The sequence below is a fragment of the Penicillium canariense genome, assembly GCF_028826845.1.
Source record: "Penicillium canariense strain IBT 26290 chromosome Unknown utg000003l_segment0_segment0, whole genome shotgun sequence".
NCBI lineage: Eukaryota > Fungi > Ascomycota > Eurotiomycetes > Eurotiales > Aspergillaceae > Penicillium > Penicillium canariense.
The window spans coordinates 1303896-1326703 of NW_026622730.1; the positions used below are offsets into that span (position 1 = coordinate 1303896).

At 46.5% G+C, this 22808-nt stretch overlaps 9 protein-coding genes across 9 annotated transcripts; 5 read left to right on the plus strand and 4 right to left on the minus strand.

The window, feature by feature from the left end:
• Positions 1-407: 407 nt before the first annotated feature.
• On the minus strand, positions 408-2429 carry N7482_005322 (uncharacterized protein; the record flags this gene model as incomplete). Its single annotated transcript, XM_056687447.1, has 5 exons — positions 408-808; positions 888-1521; positions 1593-1845; positions 1931-2130; positions 2355-2429. The coding sequence occupies 5 exons, from the start codon at positions 2427-2429 to the stop codon at positions 408-410; spliced, it is 1563 nt and encodes a 520-aa protein (XP_056543002.1).
• Positions 2430-3289: 860 nt separating this feature from the next.
• Positions 3290-3824, plus strand: N7482_005323 (cyclin-dependent protein kinase regulatory subunit CKS1; the record flags this gene model as incomplete). Its single annotated transcript, XM_056687448.1, has 4 exons — positions 3290-3411; positions 3470-3614; positions 3669-3731; positions 3780-3824. Coding segments are annotated over 4 exons (375 nt in total), but the record flags the coding sequence as incomplete, so codon positions are not given.
• Positions 3825-4126: 302 nt separating this feature from the next.
• On the minus strand, positions 4127-4960 carry N7482_005324 (DsbA family protein; the record flags this gene model as incomplete). Its single annotated transcript, XM_056687449.1, has 5 exons — positions 4127-4204; positions 4258-4305; positions 4359-4757; positions 4809-4828; positions 4882-4960. 5 exons carry the CDS (start codon positions 4958-4960, stop codon positions 4127-4129), a joined length of 624 nt encoding a protein of 207 aa, XP_056543004.1.
• An 835-nt stretch (positions 4961-5795) lies between these two features.
• Positions 5796-7043, plus strand: N7482_005325 (uncharacterized protein; the record flags this gene model as incomplete). Its single annotated transcript, XM_056687450.1, has 2 exons — positions 5796-6162; positions 6223-7043. 2 exons carry the CDS (start codon positions 5796-5798, stop codon positions 7041-7043), a joined length of 1188 nt encoding a protein of 395 aa, XP_056543005.1.
• Positions 7044-7550: 507 nt separating this feature from the next.
• N7482_005326 (DUF3844 domain-containing protein) lies at positions 7551-8983 on the plus strand (the record flags this gene model as incomplete). The annotated part of the gene is made up of 4 exons (XM_056687451.1): positions 7551-7884; positions 7954-8114; positions 8175-8318; positions 8375-8983. The coding sequence occupies 4 exons, from the start codon at positions 7551-7553 to the stop codon at positions 8981-8983; spliced, it is 1248 nt and encodes a 415-aa protein (XP_056543006.1).
• A 668-nt stretch (positions 8984-9651) lies between these two features.
• On the minus strand, positions 9652-11011 carry N7482_005327 (E3 ubiquitin-protein ligase RNF103; the record flags this gene model as incomplete). The annotated part of the gene is made up of 2 exons (XM_056687452.1): positions 9652-10807; positions 10869-11011. The coding sequence occupies 2 exons, from the start codon at positions 11009-11011 to the stop codon at positions 9652-9654; spliced, it is 1299 nt and encodes a 432-aa protein (XP_056543007.1).
• A 923-nt stretch (positions 11012-11934) lies between these two features.
• cyp3 (putative peptidyl-prolyl cis-trans isomerase) lies at positions 11935-12771 on the plus strand (the record flags this gene model as incomplete). The annotated part of the gene is made up of 4 exons (XM_056687453.1): positions 11935-12004; positions 12121-12266; positions 12330-12467; positions 12496-12771. The coding sequence occupies 4 exons, from the start codon at positions 11935-11937 to the stop codon at positions 12769-12771; spliced, it is 630 nt and encodes a 209-aa protein (XP_056543008.1).
• Positions 12772-13168: 397 nt separating this feature from the next.
• On the minus strand, positions 13169-16427 carry N7482_005329 (alanine--tRNA ligase; the record flags this gene model as incomplete). Its single annotated transcript, XM_056687454.1, has 5 exons — positions 13169-13342; positions 13418-15826; positions 15905-15940; positions 16007-16236; positions 16334-16427. The coding sequence occupies 5 exons, from the start codon at positions 16425-16427 to the stop codon at positions 13169-13171; spliced, it is 2943 nt and encodes a 980-aa protein (XP_056543009.1).
• Positions 16428-16695: 268 nt separating this feature from the next.
• Positions 16696-17315, plus strand: N7482_005330 (uncharacterized protein; the record flags this gene model as incomplete). The annotated part of the gene is made up of 2 exons (XM_056687455.1): positions 16696-16798; positions 16858-17315. The coding sequence occupies 2 exons, from the start codon at positions 16696-16698 to the stop codon at positions 17313-17315; spliced, it is 561 nt and encodes a 186-aa protein (XP_056543010.1).
• Positions 17316-22808: the final 5493 nt, after the last annotated feature.

Consider the following 22808-nt stretch of genomic DNA (forward strand, 5'->3'; position numbering starts at 1 on the left):
CTACTGGAGGTTCCCGGGGATCGAGTAAGTTGAGTTTAGTGAAGTTCGGTAGTGCCGAACTGTACGCAATACGAAAGAGTGGTCGTGCTTCTTTAGGGAGAACTGACCTCCACGACACTCGCAACCTGCTACGATCCGGCCAGTGAGTTCACTAGATCCTCGAAGGTGGCAAAATCGCTACATGGTTTCCGGCTACGAATACATACAATCAAATCGACACACACAGAGAGAGAGGAAGAGAGGAAGAGAGGAAGCAAGGAAAAAAACAAACAGAAAAAAAAGAAAAAAAAAAAAAAAAAAGCAGTGAAATCGAGATGGGTTTGATCTTCCTAATAATCTTAACCCTTCGCCCTTGGGATGGCATGATCGCGCTGCCTCCCTTGTCGACAGCTTCTGATTGGACTTGATCACCGCAGCAGGTTAAAGAAAATGGTCACTCGCTCGTAGTCGATCTCGGACCCCGGGGGTCCAGACTTCGGAACACCTCTTGCTGGCCCAGCAATGGCTTCCAGGTCGACCTTGGTGGTCCCCGGATGAAGTGGGATATCATACGCCAGCGCAGATGTATCGCCCGTTGAGTGAAGCCGTTGCAAGCCCACGAGAGCGACAATCTTGACCTGCCTCTTTGCAGTGCCGGCGACCAACGTCGGCCTGACCGTCAGCAAATGATGTGATGCGGGAAGGTTGATCGTGATGGACTGCTGTGAAAGCGTGGGTGAAGGGGGAATGTCGAGGCGCAAATCATGTTGTAAAGAAAGGGAAGGGTGGGTGAGGATTTGCACGTTGCGGATCAGGGCTGAGCTGGCATCTACGCTGCCGTTAGCGGACTCTCGGTCTCTCTTTCCCCTGTCAATCACATGTAGGGCAGTTTAGCGAAGCTTTCTTACCCTGACCTGGACGCCTCCAGAGCGAATCCAACGGTGATGCGGAGATAGATTGCTGAATAGATGCTATGTGGTGTAGCGAAGGGTCAGCCACAACCCGGCGGTCAGGGTCGCTCATCTCGTGGTGCAGCTTACCATCAGTGGCCTCCAGTGGGACCCCGTGCAGACCGTTCAAAGTTCGTGTCTCGGGAGGTTGCGATGCCGCCCCAGAGGCTTCGTGTTTTATCACAGGGGGCCCATCTCTTCCACCCGCAGGCCCATTCTGGGGCTGCTCCAAGGCGGACGGGGTGGTGGCCACACTGGACCGGCCGGGGCTTACAACGTGTCCCCGCAGAGATCTAGTTCGAGGAGAAGTCCGGTGTGCATCAATCTCCTGGCTCGCCGATCCTGTTCGGACCAGCTCTTGCTGTCGTTTCAAAGATTCGTTATCGACGGTGACACCGGATGGTGGCCCGTCATCCTTGGACGGGGGCTCGGAGGTCTGCCCAGCCATCTTCAGTGTTAACCTTTGCGCCCTGGGTTCCGGATTCCTTGCGCCCATTTTCAACTTGATGCGAGGCATTTCGGGGTGGCCATCTACCTGAGTGGGATCCGGAACATGCTTCTTTGCTTCCGCCACACGTCGCTTGAAATAATCCTGCTATGGAGTTAGCGCCTTTATGCCAAGACAGTCGTTTAGTAGGAAGAGAAAGAGCTTGCCTCCAGGACCCCTGCGAGCATCGAGATCTCGCTGCCATCCTCGTTGTACTCCCTCGCATTTTGCCAAATATACGCGACTTCTTCTTCGAAGGATTGCCATGTGGAAAACGCGGTTGATTTGGAGGGCTTTTTGCGGCTGTCAGTGCCGCGGACCTGCTTTTGGATTGTCCGCAGCGATACAGGGTGCTGAATGACCTCATAGTAGTCCCGGTAAAGGTTGCGATCGGGCTTCCCAATGAATGGATACGCGACTTCTTCGCCACTGGATACACCGTTAGTCTCCTCCCGGAGTAGCTGCAGACGGAAAGGGGAAAGGGGGAAAGGGAGGGAAGGGTGCCAAAGCTCACTCAGAGTCCTTTAACCGTGTCAATTCTGTCATGATCTTGTCTTGCGCGGTCTGGAGATCATCGCCCTCGAAGTCTGCCTCCGTCTCCTCGTCTTCTTCTTGAGCGATGGAGCTTCCCTCTGCTTGGGCCTCATCTGCGGGGTCGGAGTCTTCTTGGGACGGCGTTTGGTTGGAGTCTTCGGGGTCCACGGGGCTGTCTTCCTAATGAGATGCGCATGGGCATTAGCGGCGCGATTCACAATCACCACTGAGCGTCACGATTGGAGCTTGTCGCGGAGCTCCGTTGGCCGCGGGATTTGGGATCAGGGAGTTGTGCGACAAGTAAGGAATATGCTTCAGTCGGCACGAGTGTATCGAGTCCCACTCGGACGAACTGGCCCCTCGTGGAGGTCGGGGGGGATTGCGAGAAGAGTACGGCGACTTACAGACACCTTCCGGCGCTTTTGGCCGCGGACCCTCACATCTGGCGAAGCAGCCGTCCCACGCCGTTTGGTGCTCATCTCGGATTACGGGCAGTGATTTCAAATCGAGTCACAATGGCCAGGAGGAGAAAGGCCCACGGCTAAAATGAGGGTAAAGAATTACAAGAGTTCATACCTCGACGTGTGCAGACAGACGCGCTGCGACCATCCGAGTGGAGACCCGCCGCCTTAGGTAAGTGGTATGGTGACAGGTCTTATGAGGTATTTTACGGGATACCGTACGGACCCTACACCAATACTGTAGTGGAGGGGTTCGGCGGAAGAGGGAGGAATGGTACAGTATTATAACTTTTCACGGATTACGGTACCTTATCTACGTACAATACAGTAACTTCGTGGTACTGATGTACAGTATGTCCATGTATGTCGAGTACCTACGCACGATACTGTAGTCGCAAAAAGGACGTTATAGTACCCAGTGTAGGCACTTTGGGGGTAGACTATCAGTCAAGTCAGGTACACTGGAAAAATATCGACCGATACTCACCCATCCAGATCCCGGGTGCCTGGCCCCGAATAGGTGCCTATAATTGCTATGGTTAACTCGAAAGTTATAAGTTAAGTTATCCACATCTGATGCACACCTGATTCACACCTGTCCCCTCAGGCATCCAACCTCCCCTCTGTTTTCCGCGTCCCGCAAACCAACCCGATCTCTGGCAAAACACGGCCCTGAACCACCCTGTCTCTTTTCTTCTCCCCCCTCCTCCAACCGCACTTGGGGTCTTGCGCCAATTCCCCTCCCCTTTCATTCGCTTCTACTAGTGATCCCTCAGTTAGTTGCAAGATGATCTTTCCTCAAACCTGCTCCACAACACGCCAAACTGACCAGCCACGTGCGAAACAGATTCCGGATCCCGCTTTTTTTGTCCGCAGCCTCCCCTTTACCTCTCCCAATGGATATCGACCCCAACAGGAGGAACAAGAAGCCCCGTCTCCTATTGGAGTCGGAGCGTGAGCGCCTGGATGAATTCATTGACTCAATCCACTACTCCGCACGGTATGTGAGCGACTGGTACCCCGCGGCTGGCCGTGGATGTTTCACTAATTCGAAGTAGATACTCGGACGACAAGTTCGAATACCGCCACGTGCAGCTGCCGAAGAACATGCTTAAAAAAATCCCCACAGACTACTTCGACAGCTCCAAGGGGACATTGAAGCTGTTGTGGGAGGAGGAATGGCGTGCGTTGGGTATTACACAGGTGCGTTTGGGACCTTCCACTTCGATCCGGGGCTGGCTAACATGCAAACGCCAGAGTTTGGGTTGGGAACACTACGAGGTACACGAGCCTGAGCCTCATATCCTCCTTTTCAAGTCGGTATCACCCTTTTAGTTCTCCCAGTTTGCTCCGCTAACCCGTGCGCAGACGACCTCTGAACTACCAGCCCCCACTGGCGCAATAGACTCGTGATGAATTGGTGGTGCTGCGTTTGGAATTTCCCGATTTCTCCCTTCCTTCCCCGTTCCTCAGCAAGACATAACCGTGGTGGGGGGAGGTTTTTTTTTCCTTTTTCTTTACCACACGGACATGCGTTCGCAGCATGTTCACTAGGGTCCACAGCAGCTTCGTAATGGAAGTTCTGGAATGAGATATGATTTGTTTTTCCCTTCCCTTCACCTACCCCAGGACTACCTCGGTTCAGACTCTATATACGCGCACAAATGGAACCTAGCGTGTCATAGATGCGCCCCTCCCCTCGATGTCCCTGACCATCAGACCACATTCTTCGCCAGCCACTCTCCCCATTGGGCGGCTGTGAAGCTACTGCTGATCCCACGCTCTTCCACCCCCTGGGAGAGATGTCAGTGTGTTGGACTTGCTTCCTGTGGGCGGGCATTCTCACGTTGAAGAAGACGGTTGGCGAGACGTGAACCCCAATAACTCGATCTGCCTGCATGATGTTAAGAGGGACCCTAAGCTGTGGGCGAAATCGGGTAGCCCTACCTTGATCATCCACTTGATGTCATTGGTCACCTGGTTTCCTACATTCAACTGGCCGGAACTGTCGCTTGTTTCCGGGATCAGAAGCAGAGCCAGGACCTTCTGTTCATCCACCCCAACAGACCCTGCGATCTTTGCCAGGCGCTCATATGTTTTGTTACGTGTTTCGTTTACCACGCTCACATCGAAGAAATCCGCCTGACGCTGGAACAAGGCTGCACTGAAGTCCCAGAATTTCTCTGGGGCCAGTCGAAGGACCGCTGCACCAGCTTCGTGGGTGAGGGTAGATGACGGGTGCCATGGCTGGATATGCTGCCGGAAAATTACTTGGAGCCGAGAGCTGTACTGCTCCGCAATCAGGGGACACGTCGTATAGAAGGTATTGAACATCTTAGCAGAGAACTGGAAATGTACTCAGTCGCAGCCATCGTTGTATCAAGGCATCTTACCTACGGGGCACACGTAGTCAAGGTCTGGAAACGGTTAGCTCTCGGACTTCCAGTACAGACCGACGATGCGCGCGTACACAGTTCAAGGGTATGCTGCGTCTCCTGTGGAGTCCCCGCGGAGAGCTTGAGGCCTGCATATTTGGGAGGAACCGACATGACGCCGGGTTGCGGAAGAAGTGTCGGGAGGGTGTTACAGTAGTAAGGAGACGAACGGGAAGCAGGAGGTGGAGAAGAAGAAGAAGAAGAAGAAGAAGAAGAGGAAGAAGAGGAAGAAGAGGAAGAAGAGCACTTGCGTCACTGGTCCGTTACTACCCCGCCACCTCCGGCTCTTCTATTCCCGCCGCACTCCATTACTCATTCCATACTTCAATCGTGGGTACGGAGACAGGCCAACTGAATGGGCTCCGAATGAACCAAGTACTCGTTGTAGGGCTTGTATTTTGTTTACCTTTTTTTTTGTTCTCCTCGACCGAATCTCTATAGATCGCTCAAGGAGGCTTACTGGTCTGGCACGGGTGTATTATTTCCAACCCATTGCCTTTCATAATCCAGATCTGAATTAGCCCCAGGATCCGCTAGCTATCAAGACATTCATTCATATTTCAACAGCCCTTTAGTGTGAAAGGTAGATGCTGGCCCAGTACTCCCAAATGCAGTGGATATCCTCCGCGAGCGGGGTCATTCGGGGCAACTGCCCCGATGATGTAAGCTTGGTGATTGGGTGTCATGTGATCGGTCCATAGGGCCGGGCAGCGGCCCAAATCAGATTCAACATGAACCCATTCGCTTCTGCAACTCCGCGCGTGCAATTAAGGCTGGGAATATTCTTCGGGGATTTTCTCAATGCTCTGGCTCAGGCAGCTAATTCGAAGCCAACCCCGTTTTGCTCTCTTTCATATTGGCCCTCGCCAAACCTCCACACCTCCAGCAATACGGCATGTGAGATTCAGACGGCCCTGGCTAAGGTGAGTGTTGTAGTGTGGCTGTTTCAATGATCCACAATGGAAATACTAACTCGTGGCTCTTGTTTGATTTTGGAAGGTCTTTCCTGGGCAAGTTTCTCTTATACGGCACCGCATTCCACCTATGGAGCTCTTTCGTGTTGGTTCGATTTGACGACGACGATACCCAGGACGATGATCCAGCCCCCAAGGCACGCCTGGAAGACACCGGCTTGCACCGTGCATCTGGTGGGGACAAACAGTTGACGGAAGGGGCACTGGAAGAAGACGAGCCCGTGTTCATTCCGCTAACGTGGTCTCGGTTGCAAGAGGGAGATCTGTATACTGCTTCAGATCCAGAATGGCAGGAGTTTGTCAAAATAGCGAAGGATCGAAAAAAACTGCAGAATCTGCGAGGTCAGTTGCGATAGGGCTATCTCGTTGTCCGGGTGGGTGGATTCCTATTGACAAGTATAGATGAACTGGCTACCATCGTCCTGGAGAGTGCGTCAGATCGCATGTCACAGATATTGGGAAGCCCCCTTTCTTTGACCGGCTTCTGGCTTGTCCATCAGTTTCCACCTCGCGCCCCTCCGGGATATTTACGTTCTGGGTATGCGTCTCTCTCAACCCCGTACGGCTCACCTACTGACGTGGCCGCAAATAGTCTTGAAATCGCAGATGATGGTGTGTCCTGGGTGACTAGACCATTGGATCCCGATGTCGGGGATCGACTGCAAACGTTTATGAAGCCGGTCCATGTGGCCCTTGCGATCAAGGACGCGTATGTGATCCTGATCAAAAGACAATGGGCCCGACTTCGAGACCCTAATACCCAGCCGGTCGATGCCCTGGAACTGTTGAGCGGCAGTTATATTTTGTCGGGGAATGAGAAGCTCAACCCCATCAGCCCCCGCCAACAACCCAAATTACCACCCCCACTATCCGACGGGCCCCCGGAGAACATTTTACCCGACGACGATCCTGAACTCCATCCGTCTTCTATCATATCGTCGTTGCAGCGTCTTCCCTTGCCTGATCTCGGACCGGGCTCGGATCTACATCTGGCCTCTGTAGCGTTCAAGTTGCGATTGAACGAGTACCGGGTGCGCAGTCCACGGACCCCGCGTCGAGGGACTTTCTTTGTATCTGGTCCTGTGGGCCTAAAGGGCCCGAACGGGTTCTGCCGGTTTGAAGTGTGCGGCGAATATGACCCCGTGAAGTCAGCGTGGCGAACGGTCGAGATGAAATTGAAGGATATTAATCCTAGGAGGCAGAAGGCACTTGGGGGTCAGTGAGATCAGGCTTGTTCGGCTGGGCCAGACGCCTAGATCCTTCACTGTCATTGAAATAACCTGTGGATGGTTGAACCGTTTTTGAACAAGCGATTCACAAGCTCACCATACCATGTATACTTATACTCTTATACTTGATCACAATCACAATCACAACGTCGGCCGCTCAAAAGCATAGCAGACAATAGACGGTCTAAGAGTGTTGTAGCTCTGTCCAATAAAGCCACCTATTCAACGTCCAGACTAACCCTATAACTATATCACCCCTCATGGGTCAGTTGTAAGTGTAAGTAGATTGGGTTCCACCGCGGGCTCTGCCACACCAGTGCTTAGCTAAGCACCGACGGGCGGTCGAGGTGTCCCAACGGGGAGACAGTTGAGCTTCGTCACTTTCCCAAACCACTCACCAAGGCAACATCCCGAGCTACTCCAAGGAAAGGCCCTCGCGTGGCCGGCACAGAATCAGCTGTGATTGTCTGACCTGAAACTCCCCCGAACCCATTGACCGAAATGCGCTGGGTCTCCAAGCTCCTGGCCCTAGCGGCGACGGGTGCATTGGGGACACATGCCTTGGAGGCCTCGATATTCACGTTCCCTTCGGGCAACCAGGAAGACCGAGACACCATCTCGGTACACCAGACCGTATCAGAAGATGCTGCTCGGCTTATTCTCGAGCTTCGCATCAAGCCCTCTTTGGGGTCGGTCCTTGGGAAGGTTGAAACAGACATCGTGGATCGCATCAACGAGTTTTCTGGCACCCAACACTCTCTTTTCGGAGGATCCAGCGACCATGAAATACCAAGCAGGAGTATCATAATTATTGAAGGAGTCGATGAGGCTGTTGGTACGTTGCGTTGAAGGATGCGCAGGATGGGTTGTCAGCTAATGGCCTTCTTTCCTTTCCTTTGGACAGGTACAAATATGCGAAAAGGGCAAGTGCAAAGCATTTTCGTTCCTCATGCGTCGTCAGATCTGGTTGATGATTCACTGGGGTCTTTTCTCGGCCATGGTGACGTGAAGAAACGCTGCGCATACGATCAAGGTGCTGTGACGTCGGAGACGGACTATGTTCAGGTATCAAGGACTGCCACTGGTGTCTTGGAAGCATTACGCTAATTTGTGACGATGCTATAGTCTGCGAAAGAATGCATCTCCCAAGACCCAGTTTTCTCCCACGGACAGACGCTATTCAGCCGTGACTTTCTTAACCTGGTCGACTCGGTGGAAATCTGGTCAAGCAAGGACCAAACATCAACCGTCGCACGGCTATCGCTCAAGGTATGTCATCCATGAACATCCTAGCAGCAGCAACACCCCTCTCATTCCATGTTCAGACCAGATCCGATGATGGCGCGCTCGTAGTCCAGTCCATCAAGTCTCTCTTCCACGATTTGGACAAACTGGCTTCGTCGGAAAGCCGGGATATCACCGCTTTTTTGCTGCCTAATTCCGATGCCTCGCGAGACATTTCGCGAATCGCCCAGCGAGACACGTCCACTTGGTCTCGATCACCCGCGTCTTCATCTGATGCCCAGGGCACGCTGCGAAAGTCTGCACAGGGCCTAGCTATGTCCTCGGTGCTTGCACCTGTTTGCCATGCCTCCAACTCGTCTTGTTCCGATGCAACCAACAACTGTTCTGGGCATGGCCATTGCTATCTCAAATCCGGATCTGGTGTTGAAGGTACTACGGATAACTGCTATGCGTGCCGTTGCCAAACTACTGTGCGCACCAAAAGCGACGGCTCTACACAGAAAATCTACTGGGGTGGTCCGGCGTGCCAGAAGGAGGACATCAGCTCGCCCTTCTTCCTGATCGCTGGCGTGAGCGTTTTGGCCATCGTCTTGGCGGGCAGCGCCGTTGGGATGCTTTTCAGCATGGGGCAAGAAGAACTCCCGAGTGTGATCGGTGCAGGGGTCGGGGGTTCGAAAGCACAGATGTAAGACCCGAGGTTCTCGGGAGGGTCTTCAGTCATGTTAAATTTTGGGGTACATTTGCTTGATATTTTGCACACATCCATCTACTTCCTCAGCCAGAAAAGATCTCGGTATTATGCGTTTCATCTATGCTCGAGCGGTCCATGGACACCAAAGGTGTCCTCCTAGCTTAAGTCTCCGGTCATTCAAAATCGGTTAGATTTCTAGCGTCATAGATGGGGGCGGTTGGGTGTTGATGGCAATGGGTGTTCATTCAGCTTAGATAGTCAAACAAGAACGAGGTAGCCATCCGTACCCATACAAATTCGGACCGCGGAGATGGACCGACCGCTAGATGTAATTACTCGGAATCATGCCCATCCTTTGCTCATCCTTTGCTCATAACTAGGGAGGGGGGAGCCGGGGGGGGGGGGGTGGAAAAGAGAAAAGGGAGCGTGTCGTGTTCATATGGGACCAAAGAAGAGAGAAAAGATATTAAGCCGGGGCCCGGCGCCTTGGGAAGATCGTGACTCCCAAGACGCCGAGATCCAAACCACAGAAACAATAAATTACAGAATAGAGCCATTAACAAGGAAAGAGCCGCGCTGAACGAACATTCCAGATGTTGATGCAGCATGCAAAAGGTTTTCCGGGGATATCAAGGATCGTAGCCAAGGGGTGTGCGGCAGGAGGGCTCAAGTGCCCGCTTCGAGTTGGCCAGGCGTGCGGCGTTGGCCGGCGACCGTATTAATGGGCGATCCATCGGTTTCGGACGATGGTTCATAAGCTGCTCCCGTGGTGGAAGTCCGAGATGAAAGGCCTCGTAGACGCGCTGGCAGCAATCGTGATAAGCCCTCCCGGGGCAACGATTCATTCGGCTCTTGCGATTCGCCATGAGGCTGTCTTGAGCGCCCTCCCATTCGAAGAGGTCGCGTTTGTGGCTCTGGGGGTGTTGATTGGAACAAGCGTCCAGAGAAGACCATTTGCACTCGGAAAGGATTTGCGTGCGCAGCACGGGGGGGCCTGGTGAGACCATCGGGGCGGATCGATGTCGTATGACGCCCTTGCCGATCCGAGGCCGACGGCCCCTCGACTGCCTGCGAGCGGGGCTTGGGAACATAGTAGTCGGCTTTGCACAAAGGACAGCAAGCCCTTCGACTTGTCAACCAAGGGTCGACACACGAGGCGTGGAAAGCATGTCCACAGGTCAGTCCACGGATGTCATCATCGTCTTCGATGATATCCAAGCAAATTGCACAAGAGTCGCCGGGATTCGGAAGTAATTCTGCAGGAACGGCTTTACGAATCTGATCGCCATCCTCTTCATCTTCTTCCAAATCGAGGTTCTCATTCATCAAAGAATGTTGCCACTTCTCTTCAGTCGTTTTTGTACCAGATTCTTGATTTGTAGACGGGGCACTCGTGCCCATGGAAGTCTGTTCTTTCGTAGACCGTAACGCAGGTTCGACTTGCGCATCACGGGATGGTTCAGGCGGATTGGTCGATACCATCGGGCCGTCCTCCAATGCGGGCGCAATCGCAGCTGTAGAACCGCCGGTTGGCGCAGAGAAAACACCGCCATCATCCTTCAGACTCTGTGGTCTGCTGTTGGGGGCCGTGATGCCTCCTTCGGTTGGGAGGCCTTGATTAGCACGAGACGACCTCCACACTTTATATTTCACTAGTGGGAATCGCTCGTTGACTTCATCCATGCTCATCAACTTCTTTTCTCGTCGTCTCCGATGCGCACGAGGCATGGCAACTAAGTCTATTGGCTCGCCAGTCTCCTCGTTGCGCAACTGGCGATTCCGTTGATTGTAGCGGAAGCAATACTTGACCCCAACAATGATCCTGTGTCGCCGAATGAGACTTGAGCATACAGGCTAACGCGTGGGATAAGGAGAGAACATACCAGAGATTAGTGAAGACGACGCCAAATCCCAATGCGACAAAAAAAAGAAGAGGGGAACTAGTCGCATTTGAGCCGGAGGAGCCATCACCACTACTAGTCGTAGTTGCGGCACTGCTGGCCGCCGTGGTCGTAGACGGAGCCATGTCGCCAAGAGCGCAAAATTTGTTCAAGAGGTTCGCAAGGATACAAAATATCAGGTTCCCTTTTGCAGTCGGATTCCAGTATCGCCCGAGTTGACCCGGCCGTCAGTCATTCCTTTTGGACGGGGGACACAGGAGGGATATAAGCCAAACAGGGGGGATGGCTACTCGCGGAGGCGTCAAAAGCAGCCGGGGTGAGAATGATGAGCCGCCGCTCAGAATTCAGAGTGCAATGAAATGCATGCAGTTGGCGGTTGACCACTTTGGTTCAGTCAAAGATAGCCCGGTCGGTCATGGATCGACGGAGCAGGGAGACCCACAGCAGGCTTTCGGTCGGCGATGTCGAGTCTTGAATTCGAGGGACAGAAAAAGTCCAGCTCCTAGCACCAGGTCATACCATCTATTCTGGGGGACCCAAAAAGGATGATGAGTAACCAAGCAGGCTATGTGGGAGGGAAAGCAGGAGGGTAAGAGGGGAGGCATGAGAGGGATGCATGCGGATTTCGGGGGGCAGGCGGACACCTGAAGACACCTGAGGCTGTCAGGTCACGGGAGCTGCATCAACAGCCGCTCGTGGCCCATCGCATTGACAGTATGGCCATTTCTCTTCCTTCGGCTTACTTTGGTGACTTGACCCTCGGTATTTGTTTGTCTTTGTTTGTCTTTGGTTCTTCAAATATTCTCCAGAGGGGACTCAGCAATAAGAAAAAGCAAATATAACGCAATTGAAAGAGAAGGAAGAGCCCCCACACACACACACACAGAGAGAGAGAGAGAGAGGAGAAATTCGAGAAGCCTCACGCAAGCCATACAGCGGTGCACAGACAATAGAACCCTTCTTCAAGGCATCAATCACCTTACGGCTTGCTGCCAGTCCAATTTAGCCACCATCACCACCTCCGCCTCCAGCATATTTGACCTTCATCATGGCTGAATCTGCCACTCGACCCATTGAACCTACCAATCCGGTAGTCTTCTTTGACATTGCCCTCGCCGGTGAGCTAAATATTCACCTTTTTCTTTTTCTTTTCCTACTTCTCTTTTGCAACCATGGAATCTCCTCCATGGACGAGGAGACTTCTCTCAAACACACGCTGAACAAAGACCGCCAGGTGAGGCTCTTGGACGGGTCAAAATGGAGCTCTTCGCCCATGCTACTCCAAAGACGGCAGAGAACTTTCGGCAATTCTGCACTGGCGAGAGCAAAAACTCCAAAGGGCAGCCCCAGGGCTACAAGGGTAGCAAATTCCACCGGGTGGTATGTGTCGGAGCCCCCAATTGTATTGGCAAGGGCCGGGAACCCTGACTTTACTTGGTTCAGATCAAAGATTTCATGATTCAAGGCGGCGATTTCGTCAATGGTGACGGCAGCGGGAGCTGCACCATTTACGGCACGCCCAAGTTTGCAGACGAGAGTTTTGCGCTGCCACACGATCGTCCAGGGCTTCTGAGTATGGCGGTAGGTCCTATTCCCCCTCGTCGAACAGGCTCCTCAATCCAGGACTCTGTCTTTCTTCTCCTTCGTTCTCTTCGTCTGCTATTCGGAGTGTCCTACTAAACTGCTCAACCAGAATTCGGGCCCAAACACCAATGGTTGTCAGTTCTTCATTACGACCACCGCGACACCTTTTTTGAACAACAAACACGTTGTATTCGGTCAAGTCATTGATGGCATGGATGTAGTTCGCATGATCGAGCATACTCGGACCACTCGAGATAAGCCGAACCAGGATGTAACGATTGTGCAGTGCGGAGAGATGTAAGGATATCTGTGTCGTCTGTTCTTGCAAGATCCTTCTTGAGCCAACAATGCGAGAGACCCTAGTCTGGTTCTGATATAAGGACGGGATGGGTCTTCGTCTACTCGCAGCAAACTACAGGGAAGATGATTTGTGGAGAATTAGCCGTCACATAGAAGAATTAGACGCCGAAATAAAAGATTTCCAAACAAGTCAATTTCATCTACTAGAAACGATCTCTGTTTTTCCTCCCCCTTTTTGTTCGCCATGTCCCTTCTTGTCTTATGTTCTCTCGCCCTTCACCCCTCGGTATATCACGGTCAATGTAGCCGACAGCAAATCCAGGGAGCAGAGGTTGTGGCCGACTTCTTTTGTTTTGGCAGTGGGTCCCATTTGTAACTCGCATTACGCGCGCGGGGGCCTACAGTTTAAATTTACTCAAGTAGTCCGATGCGAGCGACACAGCTTCGTCGACCTTGTCGGGGTTGGTGCCATTACCGATGGAAGTCGCACCTTTTCCACCGGCTTTGCCTCCAACAGCGTTGGAAACAACGGCGGCCCAGTCATTCGCGGAAGCACCTTGGTCACCAAGCTCCTAAAATGGGATGTTAGATGCACAGCGCAAGATGTGTGGCGTATTGCTGTTGGGTGAAGAAGCCTGATTACTCACCTGGGACACATAGCAGCCGTGTGCAACCCGGGTCTGTTCGGGATCCACTGCCATCACATAAACATTTTTGTTTTGCATCTTCGTCTTAACGTAGTTGATAGATTCGCTGACAGCCTTGGCACTTGTGGGCATCGGGAGCTTAACAACAAATGACGAGGCGTTCTGATTTTCCGCCGCCTCGAAGAAAGACGTGATGGTTTCCACGGCCATCTTAGCTTCCAGCTTCTGCTGGGCTTTCTGGCCATCCAAAACCTGCTTGTTGATCGCGGTAAAACGTGCGCGGAATTTCGCCTTCTGGACCGCAGAGATTACCAGCTGGTTGAGATCAACCTGCACCTGCTTGGCTTCTCGCTCCTTTTCGGGGCCAAGAGGCATAGCGTCCAGCTGGTCAAGGCGGTTCTCAAACTCCTGAGCGATTCGCTGCACTTCATGGGCCTCCTCACCGGTAACAGCAATAATGCGACGAATGCCCTTAGCAATACCACTCTCTTCCAGAATGATCAGATCCTTGATGTCGCCGGTTTTCTGGACATGAGTTCCACCGCAGAACTCAATGCTGACTTCATGCCACCGGGGATCCTTGACATTCCGCAAGATCTCTTCCAATTCAACTCCGACGGACACAACCCGAACAGGATCCGGGTACGTCTCACCGAAGACTGCGCGAACGCCAGAAATTTGCTGCGCGGTAGCAAGAGGCACTTCCTGGGAATAGACAGCGCAGTTCTGTCGGATATATTCGGTGGATTTGGCCTCAATCTTCTGCAGATCGGCATCGGATACTGCAGCCTTGTGGGAAAAGTCGAAGCGCAGCTTCTCAGCCGCCACCAGGGAGCCCTTTTGCTCCACCCCATCTCCGAGGACTTCTCTTAGGGCGAAGTTCAGGATGTGGGTACCCGTATGGTTGTTCCGGATGGGCCATCGACGAAGCTCATCATATTCACAAATCACGGCGTCGCCCACCGACAAAGATCCATACTTCATGAAGCCGGTGTGCAGAACGTACCCAGCATAGACTTGAACATCTCCTACTTCCAGCTCAGCTTGCCCATCAATGACAATCCGGCCCATGTCAGCCTCCTGGCCGCCTTGTTCGGCGTAAAAGTTGGTACAGTCGAGGATGACACCTAGCTGTTCGCCACTGGGAGCATCTTCGGTGCTGTTGTAGAAGGCTTTCCCATGGTAGATGGCCTTGATGTGAGCCGTGATATTGTCTCGTCCGAATTTGGCGGAGTCGTCCGTCTTCTGGACGTCCTCCATCTTCTCTAGCTTGCCGAGATCATGAACATCCAGCTTCACGACATTGGCGGCGGCTTTCTTCTGGCCTTTGCTAGCTTCTTTCGCTTTCAATCGTGCTTCTTCAAACTCGGCGTCGTCGATGCGGAGACCACGCTCTTCAGCCATGATCTGGGTCAGGTCGACCGGGAACCCGAACGTATCGTAAAGCCTCCACACATCTGCACCGTGCAGTCTGTCTGATCCCTTGAGTGTAGCTTGCTGGGCATACTGCTCAAATTGCCGCTCTCCTCGGTCCAGGGTCTTGGCAAAGGATACTTCCTCCTCGTCTAATATCTCCACCACGTCGTGCTGTTTCTTTCTCAGCTCCGGGAACATTTCCCCGAGCTGATCCACGACCGTTGGTACAAGTTTCGAGAAAAAGTTGCCGATGTCGACCTGGAAGTATTTGCGAGCATAACGGGCTCCACGGCGCAACACCCGACGGATCACATAGCCACGACCCTCATTGTTCGGGATCACACCATCGGAGATGGCAAACATCAAGGTCCGCACGTGGTCTGCAACCACGCGATACGCAGTATCGATCCCGTCTCGGTCTTCGGCGCCAAAAAGCCCTCGGTATTCGCGGGCCCCGGTGACGGTTTTAATAGCCTGGAAGATCGGGGTGAAAACGTCCGTGTCATAGTTCGAGGGTTTGTCTTGGAGAACAGACACCAAGCGCTCAAAGCCCATTCCGGTGTCGACGTGTTTGTTGGGTAGCGATCGCAAGGAGCGGTCTGCCTCGCGGTTATATTGGATGAAAACGTTGTTCCAGATCTCGAGCACATTGGGGTCATCCTGGTTGACCAGGTAGGCAGCATTACGACCGCCAATCCGATCATAGTGCACTTCGCTGCAGGGTCCACATGGTCCTTGGTCGCCCATTTCCCAGAAATTGTCCTTCATGTTGCCGGGGAGGATGTGGGACTCGGGTACTCCCACTGATTTCCAAAGTTCCTTGGCCTCGAGATCGGGCTCGAGACCGCCGGCCTCGTTGCCTTCAAAATAGGTCACGTAAAGGCGATCTGGGTCTAGTCCGTAGACCTTCGTGAGGAGTGTCCACGAATACGAAATGGCCTCCTTCTTGAAGTAGTCGCCAAAGCTCCAGTTTCCGAGCATTTCGAAGAAAGTCTAGAGAAAGAGAAGAAAAAGAGAGGATCAGTACTACCGCCATGGGACCAACAGGGGTACTGTTCGAAAGATACTTACGTGGTGGTAGCTATCCTTGCCCACATCGTCGAGGTCCTGTGCGAAGCCAGTCAACAGCTGTAGAGGCGAATCATGCAACAACCCCACTCACGTTGTGTTTACCACCAGCGCGAATACACTATAGAATGAACTGGTCAGTAGGGGAACCGATAAGTGAGGACTCTCGTATGGTAGGGGCTGCCGTGCCTTCTGCGAATTCACGGCGCGCCGCAGCTTTGCAAAGTCTGACTGCGGGTCCACGGTGCCCAGAAAAATGGACTTGTACTGATTCATTCCCGCATTGGTGAAGAGCAGCGTTGGATCCGACAAGGGAGCCACAGGCGACGAGGGGACTATCAAACAAATCGGCCAGTCAGCCTCGAAAAATATTTTTGAAGGGGGGGGTGGCCACGCAGATGGCGGGGGTTGGGTGAACCATTCACCACGCACCGAAAGTATGACCATTCTGCTTGAAATAATCGAGAAAGGTTTCTCTGACCCGCTGCGCAGTCCATTCAGAACTGCCTGTGTCGGAAGAAGCCATCCTGACTGTGAAAGGAAAGGGAGGGGTCGGGGGTCGGAGGGGAAAGAGGCGGGGAGGAGGGTAGAAGGTTCTGGGAGGGCACGCGAGGAGATGACTCAAAGCCAGACGTTCCCCCTTCAGCATCCCAGATACCCGCATCGACCCCGAGAATGACCAGCCAGACCGGGCAGACGGACCAACTCAATCAGATTTCCCGGTTTCCCTTTACCTGACCCTCTGAACACAACGCTTTTCTCTCGTCCTCGGCAAGGAAAAGGGGGGGTCGTGGATGGCGCGGAGTGATGAGAAATCCCACGGCAGAAAGCGCCCCGCGGAGGGTGACCCGGACGGCGCGCAACCTCTAGCGAAGCGGTTTGGGCGCCTGCAAATAGGTAGGGTCTCGGGGTGAAGATGGTTGCGGATGCGAAGATCGAATTAACATTCCTGGCAGATAATGAGGCGCCAATCTCCGAAGCTCGGGCCCAACCTGCTGGGTGTCCCAGCCCAGCCTTTCCGGCTCAGGCCGACGCGATGCTGCTGGACGATACCAAACATACCATCTATATTCACGACTTGGATCGCGAACTCGCAGAGCCCGAAACTCCGGGGGGACTGGTCCTGTTGCCCATCGCGGCGAAGATGATCTCCATGCCTGAATCGGTTCTGTCGGCCTCCTCACCGGGGAAGGAATTGGTCCTGTACACGGAGCCGTCCTCCTTGACACTTCCCAAGGAGCAAGACAGCGTGAGGAAAGCGATCATCGAATCCAGGGCCCGGGCGAGAGCCGGTCGTCATCAATCACCCCCTCCGCCAACCGAATCCTCTCCGTCCTCGAGCAACGGCTTCCCGGTTACTACTGTGACGTATAGTAACGATGACGATCCAATGGATATTGACTTCAATCCCTAGACGCAGCGGAGAGGTACTAAGCTAGGAAGACCGTTTTGAACTTTGACCCTTTCTGGGAATCATGTTGGCGATTTCGGTTTGGGTGTCAACCTAGAAAGATAGAGGTAGGCACAATTGAATGCTCTGTTTGGATTTCGATATCGACTGATGTAATGGGAGGAGGCTGGTACATTGTGGAGGTGAAATGCTCGATCGATCACTCATATTGTTGATTCTTGGTGTTGTTGGTGGTATTGGCTTCAGCGCAGGCTAGGGATACTGGGCATTATCTGCATTGATTGTAGTACTGTACAGAGCTCAAGATGGTAATCATCTCTTGGGGGAAAACCTGGGTTCGTGGATTACCTTGCCCACTAGGGCTGATGAGGGTCTATCGGTCAGCCTATTCTGATTGGACCCTACCCCCGATTGTTTAATTATCTAGCTTAACTAGTGGTGGCGGGTATAGCATCGGTCATTAGAGCGATTATTTTCTTATTATACCTCGGCAAGAACCATAAGGGACCGGACCAGACCGGGGACTGGGCTGCACTATGTACAGCTTGGTCCTCGCACCACTACAATCTGGTCTGGTCTTGCGGTCCTATAAATAGAATAAACATAGAAACCCCTATAACATGTAAAATTTATGTAGAACCTATAGGTATTTTTTAGTATTATACTTTTATTCTTTATTAGATATATTCTTCATCGATATATGCTAATTCGTGCTAAAATGGTTAGAAGATAATGTCTATAGAAATAATTTATAAAGATAGTTTCTGTAGAAAAAGTGTATAATTCTTTATCTCTACTAATATTATGGTATCTACTTATAGGGTAGAGGGCCTATCGATTAGGTAAGAAAGAACTAGTATAGTTGCTTTAGAATAAAGACTAATTCTCAAGGAATTAGGAAGAGATAGGAGATATAGGACTTTTTATACTGGAGTATCTTATAAGATACATTAGCGGGAGGGGTATAGATAATATTTCGCACTATAGTTAGTATCTAACATACTAAGATATACTACTATCCTAGAGTAGGGTAGCCCAAAAGTACGGTCATTGTGGTGGTTATATTGTTGGTTGCCTGAATGTCAAAAATTGCTTAACACATCGCATATGCGCATTTTGGCCCTATATAAGGGGTATCGGTCTTAGGGAGAGCTTACCTAAGAGTCTAAATGAAACCGCTAACCGCCTTGATATTATAGAAGTTAACATATATTCTTTTTGTGGCCTCTGTCGTGCCTTAAAGTCTTAACTGTAACGGGCTGGCGCCCACTTGGTATCACGTATCACTGTATGTGACCTTTCGCCCCCTTTTGTTTCCTTCTGCTTCTCTTTCCTAGCTTTCTCTCCTTAAGCTTTTTATTAACAGTTCACAGCCTAGTTAGATTAAATCAATTTAGCTATAGCCTTTTATATATAAAAAGCTTCCTTCTCGATTTTTTATTAAAAAGGTTAAGTTATATTAGACCTAGTTAGCTAGTTTATCTCCCAATTTTAGCTAGTTTCCGGTAGTTATATCTAAATATATTAAAATTAGCCCTTTTTTGCTATTATCTAGCAACTCTAGTAGTAACTTATAAATTAGTAACATTAACTAAAGGCCCTTACACCTACCCCCCTTAGTTTAGACTACTGGATCTGCTACAATTTGATAGGAAGCTATATATAAAGGGCTATAGCTAATTTGATTTAACTTAACTAGGCTATAAACTATTTATAATAATCTTAGAGAAAGGGAAATAAAAGGGGTAGAATAGTGTTACAGAATCTACTTATAGGGTAGAGGACCTATCGATTATGTAAGGAGGAACTAGTATAGTTAAATTAGGATAAAGTCTAATTCTTAAGGAATCAGAGGAATATAGGAAAATAGAGGACTTTTATACTAGAGGAGATACTCTGGTATAGGGTATTGGTAGTATTTTGCTATATTAGCACTATATCAATCAATATTCTTATAAAGCTGCCTATAGCGAGATTAGATAGCTTACTACTATTAGACTAAAGAAAGTAGTATAAATATAGTAAATAATAAGATAAATAGGATAAATAAAAATAGTAGAAAAGAGAGCTAGGGAGTTACTACCCCTATAATCTAATATCCCTATATGTTACGGGGTCTACTTATAGGGTAGAGGGCCTATCGATTAGGTAAGGAGGAACTAGTATAGTTAGATTGAAATAAAGACTGATTCTTAAAGAATCAGAGGAATATAGAAAGATATAGGACTTTTATACTAGAGTAGTCACTCTAGTATAGAGTAGTAGTAGTATCTCGCTATATTATCGGTATATAGTAGCCGAGGTATACTATCTTCCCGAAGTAAGGTAACTCGGGGCTACTTAGATAGAAGATAGGGGTCTTACTAGGGGAGTCGGTATATTAGATACTAGGCTATATAATCTCGCTCGAGTAGGGGTACTTATTTTATAATAATTATACTTTCTCTAGTAATATATATCTCTAGGTACGCTAAAGATTATATTATCTAAGATTACTTATATTACTATATATTAAGACTATAAGTATTAATAAGGATTATATAGATTAGAGGTAGCGATACTTAACTAAGATTATATATATTAATATATATTAAAGATTAGATCTAGTAACTAAGATTATATATCTAGAATTATAGATATTAATAAAGACTATCTAGATTAAAGGTTATAATACCTAACTAATATTATATATATTAATATATATTAAGGATTAGGTCTAGTAACTAAGATTATATATCTAGGATTATAGATATTAATAAAAACTACCTAGATTAAAGATTATAATACCTAACTAAAATTATATATATTAATAAAAGAGAGTCTTAGTTCTTAAATTAATATAATTCTCTAAGCTTCCTAGGCTTTCTTTTTTTTTATTATCTCTCTATTTTTTATTTTATAGTAGTTATATTATCTTCTTTTTCTATTATTTCCCTATTTCTATTTATTATATCTTTATTTATTTTTTACTAGGTAATATCTTTTTACTATATCTCCTAAGATTAAAGCTAAAAACTATACTATCTTTAATATACTAATTAGGGCTAAAGTACTATAGTATATATATTATCTATATACTATAATTAGCTAATATAATCTAATTAGTAATTAGTTAATAGAGATTAACTATATCTTAGATACTATAGCTTTTATTTTATATTACTAATACTATACTAGGAACTTAATATATATTCCTATAGATTTTACTATATTCTTTTTAGATAATAGTTATTAATAAAATAGGCTTTTATTAGTATTTTAGGTAATACTAATAATCTAGGTTTTCTATTAGATTAAGCTAAATATTTTTAGACTAATAATAAGATTAATAATAATAATAAAGACTTTTTTTAAACTATTAGTATTTAGTAAGAGATAGCTAATATTATAGTAGATTTATATTAATCTTTTAATAATATAAAGATTATTTATTAGGTCTATTACTCCTAGACTAATACTAAATCTAAGAATAAGATAAATCTAGCTACTATATAGATTTTAATAATATTTAGCTAATAGTTTAGTAAAAAAATATTATAGTCTATAAGGTTTTTATTATAATCTATTATATTAAACTTACTAATATCTTTTTTTTTATTAGATATCTCTAAAGTTTTTTAGTATAATTTCTATTCTAAAAAACTACCTAGGCTTTTATCTAGTAATAAAAACTATATAATCTAGTCTTAAAAGAAACTAGTCTTTTTTAGCTATATTTAGTTAGTAATCTATAAATATTTCGAGAATAAAAAAAAAAAGAAAAAGACTTAGTTATTTATTAATATTATAAATACTAAGTTCCTAGTAATTTTATCTTATATTTAAATAGGCTAGTCTAGATAGATTTCTTTTTAAAGATCTTTAGAGATTTTAGTATAAATATCTATAGTTTCGATAAAGAATAAGTAGTTTATAGTTTAATAATACTAATAGAATATATATTTATCTCTTAATCTTTTACTTCCTAAATTTTTTAATAAGATCTTATATATTCCCTATATTATCTTAGGATATCTATTAGTTATATTTAGATAGCTAGCTTTTTTATTTAACTAAGAAATAGATTTCGTTTTTAATAATATATTTATTATAGATTTCTTCTATTTTATATTTATTATTACGCTTAAGTTCTAGTATTAGTATTATTTTATTAGTATTTCTTTTATATTTCTTCTATAGTTCTAGATAGGAAATATAGAAGATATTATAGATATAGTTATATTAATAGGATAAACTTAGGTAATAAGCTTATTTTCCTATAATCTTAATAATTCTAAAAAGGCTAATAAAATATAGAGTAAGTTTTTAGTTTATTTTTAACCTAAGAGTCTTTATAGAGAATCTAACTAAATCTTTTTTCTTAAACTATAGAGATTTATATTTATAATTATAGTTTTTTATTATAGATTCTATTATTTTTTACTAGTATTTCTATAGTTCTTAGTAGATTTTTTCTAGTTTCTTAATTTTTATTAATATAGCTAGAATCTCTTTTTATATAATATTAGTCTTAATATAGCTATAGAAACTAGATAAATAGCCTAGTAAAATTTAGAAAAATAAATAGTAATTATATTTATTATATTATTATAAGTAAATTTAGCTAATTTTAGTAGTTTTAGCTATATAATTTATTCTTTATTAATAAAATAATAGAGATAATATTTAAAGATTTAGTTAATCTACTCTATTTAGTTATTAGTTTATAAATAGAATACTATTAATAATCTTAAATAGATATAAAAAATATAGTAAAATTATAATTAGAATCTACTAATAAATAGTAAACTATAATCTAATATAATATTTTTTAATAGTCTAAAATAAAGTTTAATTTCTATATAGAATAATTTAGCTAGTTCTCTAGTAATAATTACTATAGAGATAAATAGGAATATTAATTATTTTATAAATTAATTAATAATAACTAATATTATATTAATAATTTTATTTTAAAAGATTATAGATAGTAAATCTATAATAAAATCTATAGATAGTTTAATAAATAGTCTTTTAAGTATTAATAATAGTTCTAGTTAACTATATAGTTTATATTTTTTTATTATTATATTTTAGTAGATTTAGTAATATTCTATATATTTAGTAATATCTTTATTAAGATTTATCTAATAGTATTTTCTTTTAATTAGTTTAGAAGTTCTTATTTATCTAAAATATCTAGTAAAAAGATTATTATAATAAATACTTAATAATTTTTACTATAAATTATTTCTAAAATATATAAATAGTTTTTATATTAGATAAAACTATCTAGACTAATACTCTAGTTTTTAAATCCTAATATTATTTATTCTATAATAGTTTTTCGGTACTAAGTCTTTAGATCTTTCTCTTAAAGATATCTAATAAATATTTTAAGATTATTACTAGTTTTAGCTAGACATAGTTATTTATTTATATATATAGTCTAAATTTTTATAAGAAAGACTAATTTTATATAGTCTAGTTCTTTTTAATTAATAATATTTTCTAATT